The following is a 7,500-nucleotide window of genomic DNA, read 5'->3' as shown; positions in this document are numbered from 1 at the left end:
CCAAAGGTTAGCATTTTTGTAAAGATTTGGGTTAATCAGCTATTGTACCCTTCACCCCCTACCCCCCACCTCTCACCCCTTTCCCCTACCCCCCACCCCCAAAATAGTTATGCCGATGGAAAAGCAATTTTCCATCACTTACTGCCTCCAAGGGACTCATCGGAGACTTTTCTGTACACCCAAATCATCAATTATCATGTTTGAAGTCCCGGGCTAACATTCAAATGATGGTGGCAATCTGGCGTTATACAATTGTACAGGTACAACAATTACTACATTCGTTACATGCATGCATTATAATTTTTAATTAAATGAGGAAATACTTCAATGCATATTTTTCTAGCTACAATTTACCATAGCTTGGCATATATATTTCAGGCTAGCTACAAAAATGCACATTGAAGCATCCTTTATAATTTAAATATTATTTTACAATACCTTGTCTTGTTTGACAGCATGAGATACAACTTCTCTTGAACCAGTTTCAAGTCCTTTGTATCCAAAGGGTTGAAAACCCATTTTATTACAATAGTAAGAGGCTGCCTAAAAGAGTTTTACAGGTTTAACACTCATTAGCACAAAAAAACAATAATTGGCACTTATAGGTAAGCTCTCTCTCTCCTCCATCCAAGACACACACATGTTCCTTTTGGTAACAAGACTTCCTCTGAATCTTACGAATCAAGTAAAATATCTCATTATTTGGGTAAGCCCTCCCTCCTCCGTCCAAGCTACAGTGTACAAATATACATGTAGCTTCACCATGAAGTAAATAAAATATTATCTGTACTTTGCATCAAATATAGTCTACTGCAATTTTATAAGAAGGAGTACTCAATTGTAATTACATGTCTTGCTGCAAGAAGAAAGCAAAACATGAACTTCCACAAACAGGACACAAGGTCCCCATGCAAGATGAGACAGTCAGTCCTTAAAATCATAATTGCCAAAATGACAAAAAATAATAAACGCACCTGTTTGGCATTTCCCACCCAGAAAGTTATGTGATGAAATGCTATGAAGGAACCAATTTCTGGCTAGAAATAAAAATTAATACAAGTACACATAATTATGTACTTGTTCATATTAAACCTGGGATCATAAATAGAAAAGGTCTAATGCTCCCATCTAAGAATGATGAGTAGAAGGGGATATTACAAGAAACAGCTTTATCTTCAGGTGATGGTACAGTAAGCTTAGAGGGTCTGCCATTAATCAATAGTCATTGTGGATAACATTACACGTACCAATAGTGACCTCAAGTCAATGAATGGAAGCAAGACTGATGTTTATGTTCTCATTATGATGCAGTTCCCACTACTTTCCTAATGCAAATAATACTTCATAGTCTACTTTTTTATATAAAAAAAAAAGAGCAAGGAGATTGGTATCAGAACCAAGATCAAAATGGGCCTTGATTTCATACAAACCGTGCTTTCATGCAAAGGCTACATTACCATGTATACAGAAGTCATGTGACAATAATTATTGCAGGGAGCCATGCTGGTCTCCCCAAACTCGAGACTAGAGGCCCAGTATTATACTGCCTAAAATTGAAACTTGTTCGTTTTGCAAACTTTGTTGTGGCTTTCTGTTATTTCTTTTTGTTTCCATAAGGCACCATGGGTGGTGACATTTTATGTGCTCCCCTGGACTCCTGGGGGTGGTACTTTAGGGATTCCTGGGTGGGGATCGATGTGGCACTGGGACCCTGGAACCCTTAGCCTACACCAGAGCTAGTTCAGGTGAATTTGCTACACCATACTAGTGTAAATTCCCCAAATCCCCCCTATCCTAGAGTGGATCACAAAAAGTGAGGCCTAATTTTGGGCACCGGTTTTCTATTTTCATCCCACGTTTCACTTTATAAAGGATCCAACATCACAACCTCAACCACCATGAAAGTGTGAAAAATGGGTCCCGATGACAAATTTGAGACCTAAAAAAAAAGCCTTTCTCGTAAAGGGAACGTTCCCTCGTGCCAAATTAAATTCATTAACATAACTACAGTGTATGCATGCCTTGGCAGTTGATTCGATAAAAATTCATATGGTTTTGATCATTGTCATACTATGGAAGGAAGAATTTCCTCCAAAAGAACTCAATTCATCAGCGTTAAAACTCGTTTTTAATGGCTGGTGATAAAGAAGTGAAAGCTTGTATTAAGAGAAGCTGTATTTTACGGTGCAAGAGATTTTAATAATAGTCACTGCAAGAGTTTCGCATCGTTTTTGTTCTCCAAGTCATTCCGTTAACTTACCTTTTCTCCTTTGTCTGTGTACGTGGTCTTTTTTAAATCAAAAGAAACGTATTAATTGATGAAAGTTCAACGCGTGAAAGAGAAAAGACAACAAAAATACTTGCCATTTTGTGTGCGTGCGTTCGTTCGAGTACAAATGATGTAAGAGGTTTGTTTAAAAATAGGTCCCAGATCTCCACTCCAATACCATATTTGGGTAGCCAAGAACGCGCCCCTCCCCCGCTCCCTTTTAATTACATATTGCTCTTAAGGAATAACTCATCCACGTGATGAGACGACCATGTTGGTACACAAAACAATAGAAAATGACCCCACACGTTTTGCATAATAATAGAGTCAAATTCCCAAAAGACATTTTACTGCATTGTTCTGTACACCATAATGGCCGCCGTGACGTCACATGAAAGAGTGCTGCGAAGACATCAGTTGCAAAAACAGCAAAAAGCTCGCAGTGACCCCCTCGCTATGCGAGCCATTGCAAACAACCGTTGCGAGTTGAGAAGAAAAAAAACTTATCTCCCAAGAAGGAGGTACATCATGGCTATATAAAACTATATTTCGTTGATTAACAATTCTGAGAATAAATTACATCGTGGGTCGTTTTCCAACCCTTTTCCTGGAAGTGAAGAATAAAGGCCCCCTGGAAAGAAAAGGTTGGTTTGTATTTCATGAGATGCTAATCGACGTTTTGAGACGCGGACGGCAACCGGAAGTGAGCTGTTTCCTTTGCCTTCACACAACCACATTTGTTTTTGATAATTAGGGTGCGTTCTTTTGTTGAGGATCACTGATCACTGATCCAAGATCCCGTCGATCACGGTGCATCAAAGGAACTGATGAATTCAATTACCATTTGAATAAACGTGATTTGATTATACGATATGTGGTCAGTGGTCGTTGGATATGGGATCGTGATGCGGCGCAGTTTTACGCAGTAACAGAATCCACTCTGGGGAAGGATTTTTCGGTTCCTTTGATGTACCATGTTCCAAGTGATCTTGAATCAGTGATCCTTTATTTCGGATCATCCCAAATGAACGCACCCTTAATATCTTACGATCAGTTTAAAAATCTGGGAGACACTGATGTCCTGTCATGCGAAATATCCACTTCCGGTTGCTGTCAGCATCTCAAAAACGGCTAAATTTTTTCCGTCTACTCTTTTTCAACCTTACTGGCATTGAGGGGAAGGAGAAGGACGATCGAGGTATTATGGAGTCCGAATTTGTTTCAAAATCTGTACCCCAAGGATTCTTTTAATGAAAGAAATGTATATACTTAAAGTGTAGGTTGTAGCAGGAGCCCATGGGGTCCTGGTTATAGTTGAAAGGAAAAAGTTATCCTCGAACTTACCTGGGCAATTTAAGCAATTGTCTCTTATAAATATCTAAAACATTCACGTGTCTTTAAGAGACAATTGCTTAAATTGTCCACATAAATGCGAGGATTTCGTCTCCCTTTCAAGGTTTCTTTCCCAACACTCCTTTAATTTTTGCAGCTTCATTGTTTATCGTTCTCAAGTAAGCTTGAGAATAACGATAAACAATGAAGCCTTTTTCCTCTTTCTTTTCTTGCGTAAAATTGTTTTTCTTTCTTTCTTTTTTCTTTTTTTATAATTTCCCTACCCAACTATAATGCGTTTTCTTGGAAGCCAAGCCTCGGAACGGATGGCGTGACGATCCAAAAACACATTAAATAGGAAGTTCATGCCATCGTGATTAATCACAATGATGGCGACGGTGCAAACAGAGTCTCTGCCGCAGCTGCCACAGCACGGTGTGTCGATAAATGCAGAGATGAAGAATCCTTCAGGATGGGCAGATGAATCACAAGACTCTCTACTGCTCAGTAACACTGTTGGTTGTGATACAAACAACAGCTGGTCAACGCGATTTTGTGGCCTAGTCAGGGATTTTTTTGATTCTCACAAACCACTGTCTTGGTTCTGTGCTGTTGCGTTTTTGGGTCTTTGGCTGCCAAAGAAAAGATACTCGATATGGCCGCTTACATTTGTGCCATTATTCTTGCTACTGTTTGGTGTAGGAGCGCATCTTTATTTCATGAGCACGTCTCCGCATCGAAGCATTCATATTGGGTCAAAAATGCTACTCTCGACGCTTTGGATAAGTGCGTTTGGTTCGTATGTTTTCGCTTTGTATTACTTGAGATATCAGTCGCTGGAATGGTTAAGAGATTTAAACCGACTTCAGCACCGCGCATGCAACATCGCCCTTGTGACTGGGCTTTTCCTTGTGTCTTGCGTTTTGTTTGGCGATGCATATTACCAAATCATTTTCGACTTAGTTAACATCAAGGACAACATATTGGGAAATTGCCATCGTCCGCTGGCATGCAATGCAGTGTTCTATACCCTCGCAGTTTCCGTATACTGGGGTATGTACTCTTCTGTTGTAGCTTGTTGCGTTTTCTTCGCGTTATGTCTTGTCATGACAAACGATCTGACTAAAGGATACAGGCGTCTGGAGAGCTGCACTGGAAATGTACGAAACGCTTTAGCACTGCACGAAGAAGTACGCCAGCAGATAGGAGAGAGAATCAGTGGTATAAAAATGTGGTTCCTCGTGCATATGATCTTCTACGTTGTGGTTATTCTCGCCAACATTTTTGAATGGTTGGAGGCAGCCCACGAGTTTCATTTCACCTATCAATATATGGCCCAAATATGCGGTACTCTCGTGGTAGCGTACAAATTCTTTTTTCCTTTTTTATCTGCCAGTTACGTGACTTTGCATGAATCAACACTTGCACAAGCCTTAAATGATAAAGTGGACTTTTTGGCTGAACAGACGTTTTATTCCCGTCACGATTTAGAGATTTTCCTTCAACAAAGCCGAAGACGTGGGTATGGATTTCGCATGTTCAAAGTTCAAGTAACATTGACTATAGCTATATTTTCTTTGCTTGGCTCGGTGTTTGGGCTTGTCCACAGTTTAAAAGATTGAGAAGGCTTTAAAAAGGTGACGAAAAAGACAGAGCGGAGTTTTTTAAGAAGAATCGATCACCCTATCTTTCTCAAAGACACTTGACAGCTCGCACGTTCTCGTTTGCATGAGATTATTCACATTTACACGTAACGTAAGAAAGCTATCAGGCTTCCCAGAGTGCTCCTCGGACAGAGGAGATTCGCGATCGCCCGTGACTCGAGTATCGCTCCTCCTCGGAGCTTCGAGTAAGAGACACCAAGTAGCCCAAGAAGATGTCAAATTTTCAAACAGTGGTCTGGCAGTGCCTAACTAAATCATCTCTGAAATAAAACGAATATCAAACGCGAGGGGAACGACGTATCCCTATTTGCCAATTTTGGAACGTAATTAATATTTAAAGGAATTCAGCCGGTGACCGAAACGAAGGAAGAAAAAGTAGACGAAAAACCCGACTGTCTTTGCACCAGTCGCAAAGTTATCTTCAGAGACAGATTAGTTTTTTTCTTGATCAGTCGAAAACATTTGCCGCGTTTTAATAACCTTATAGCCGTTGGCGTAAAGTAGTTTTTTTTTCTTTTCGATCATGCTGTGCTCTGCCTTTATTTATGCTGTTTACTGTAAGCCATTTAAAAAATTGTATGCTGTGGTCGCCAGGTGGTATATTACGCTAATAAAGTGAGTCTGTTGTAGCTTAAAAGTGATTTGACTACCTTAACCACAACCCAGGCAATAAGCCTATCAAAACGCAACGCATGGATACCTCCAGCCAGCGCTGGGCTCAAGAAAACGAATACGCGAGAAAGTGGACTGGTGTGGTGCCGGTGTGGAATTTTTCAGCCAATCACAATCCATTTTACACTTTTTAAAAAGGCTGTGTCACAAAATTTAGCCAAATTCAGCGACTGGATAAAAATGAAGATTTAAATGGATTGCAATTGGGTTTTCTTAAAAACTGTTCAGTCTAGATGATCTCCGTTTTTGTAACTAAAATTGTGCATGCGTGACAGACTTTTTTTTGTCACGAAGCTTTGATTTGTGTTGTTTTAAAGCAATTTCTGGGTTAACGTTGAGTTTCATAGCGAGTAGAGGCGAGTCATTGGTAAACTACACAAAATGAAATGCACTCACGAGACTCAATTCATGAAAAAAAAGATGCATTCATTTTATAGTACATTCACTGAAACCGGGGCCACCTAGATAATTTACAGTAACCGACCCCATAGTCACGTCAGCATCACCGGTCACGTCAACGAACAACATGCGATTTCATATTTGTTTTGTACCCGACATTCGATTCGCAGGATCTGAAAATGTCGGAATCTATTGTTTCAGCTCTGCCCTCTGATTGGTTTTCATTATCTGGGTGGCCCCGGTTTCAGTGAACCTTGGTTTCTCACTTAACGCGTTACATTAAAATGAGCGTCGTCTTTCTGTATTCAGTTGCGTTATTATTCAAACAAACTCTATTAAAATACTTCTCGTTTTTAAATGTTCCCCATTACTTGACATTCATTGGTTCAATTGAAAAAAAAAAAGCGAACGCGCGCGCTGCTCGCGTGTGAACTATTAATGGGCGGTCCAGAAATTAACGATCAATGTGGCCCGGGTTCGATTCCCAGACTCGGCGTCATATGTGGGTTGAGATTGTTGGTTCTCTACTCTGCACCGAGAGGTTTTTCTTCGGGTGCTCCGGTTTCCCCTCTCCTCAAAAACCAATTTGACATTTGACTTGATTTGCTTTAATTGTTAATTTGAGTTGACAGTGTCTCTAACTAGTGATCCAGCGATGGAACGACTGGATACTTAAATAAAGTTCCTTTCCTTTCCTTTTCGCTTCCTTTTCCTTTCCTTTCCTTTCGTTTCCTGTCCTTTCCTTTCCTTTCCTTTCACTGATTATCAGAGAGTATTTTCAAACGGCATCTGGGTGAATGATCTTCCCTTCAGTAGCTATGAGCCCATTGCGTCTGTAGGTCTCGGAAATGGCGGAGTAACCCTTAAGGGGTATGTATTCTTTTAGATCAATTTTGTCCTCTTTTTTCATCTGAGTCAGTGGTTTTTCCAAATACGACAGTTCTCCAAACGAAACAATTTCTCAGTCTCGGCAACTTGAAGGAAAAGCAACGATTTTCAGGTTTCTTCTTTCCTCACGCTTAAAGACCTTGCCTAAGGGTTGCAATCTCAAAGTTCTTGCACGTGAACCAATTAAGTAAAATGAAACATAGATATATGCGAGTTATTTATTTTTTCACCAAAGTAAAATGTTTATAAAAAGATCCTCATAGAATTATGCCTTAA

At 40.0% G+C, this 7,500-nt stretch overlaps 2 protein-coding genes across 2 annotated transcripts in view; one reads left to right on the top strand and one right to left on the bottom strand.

The window, feature by feature from the left end:
* Nucleotides 1-2,381, bottom strand: part of LOC138045482 (4-hydroxyphenylpyruvate dioxygenase-like) — a 16,458-nt gene extending 14,077 nt beyond the window's left edge. Inside the window, exons 1-4 of the mRNA XM_068891999.1 lie at nucleotides 2,365-2,381; nucleotides 2,261-2,287; nucleotides 975-1,037; nucleotides 439-543 (exon numbers count right to left, since the gene is read on the bottom strand). Of these exons, the coding sequence (XP_068748100.1) occupies nucleotides 439-543; nucleotides 975-1,037; nucleotides 2,261-2,287; nucleotides 2,365-2,367 (198 nt within the window). The 5' untranslated portion in view covers nucleotides 2,368-2,381. The remainder of the gene's footprint in view (nucleotides 1-438; nucleotides 544-974; nucleotides 1,038-2,260; nucleotides 2,288-2,364) is intronic.
* A 997-nt stretch (nucleotides 2,382-3,378) lies between these two features.
* LOC138045499 (uncharacterized) lies at nucleotides 3,379-5,902 on the top strand. The gene is made up of 2 exons (XM_068892030.1): nucleotides 3,379-3,467; nucleotides 3,912-5,902. Exon 2 carries the CDS (start codon nucleotides 3,988-3,990, stop codon nucleotides 5,221-5,223), a length of 1,236 nt encoding a protein of 411 aa, XP_068748131.1. The 5' UTR covers nucleotides 3,379-3,467; nucleotides 3,912-3,987; the 3' UTR covers nucleotides 5,224-5,902.
* The last annotated feature ends 1,598 nt before the right edge of the window (nucleotides 5,903-7,500 follow it).

This window comes from Montipora capricornis, chromosome 4 (assembly GCF_036669925.1).
Source record: "Montipora capricornis isolate CH-2021 chromosome 4, ASM3666992v2, whole genome shotgun sequence".
Lineage (NCBI taxonomy): Eukaryota > Metazoa > Cnidaria > Anthozoa > Scleractinia > Acroporidae > Montipora > Montipora capricornis.
This window is presented reverse-complemented; position numbering and strand designations above follow the sequence as displayed.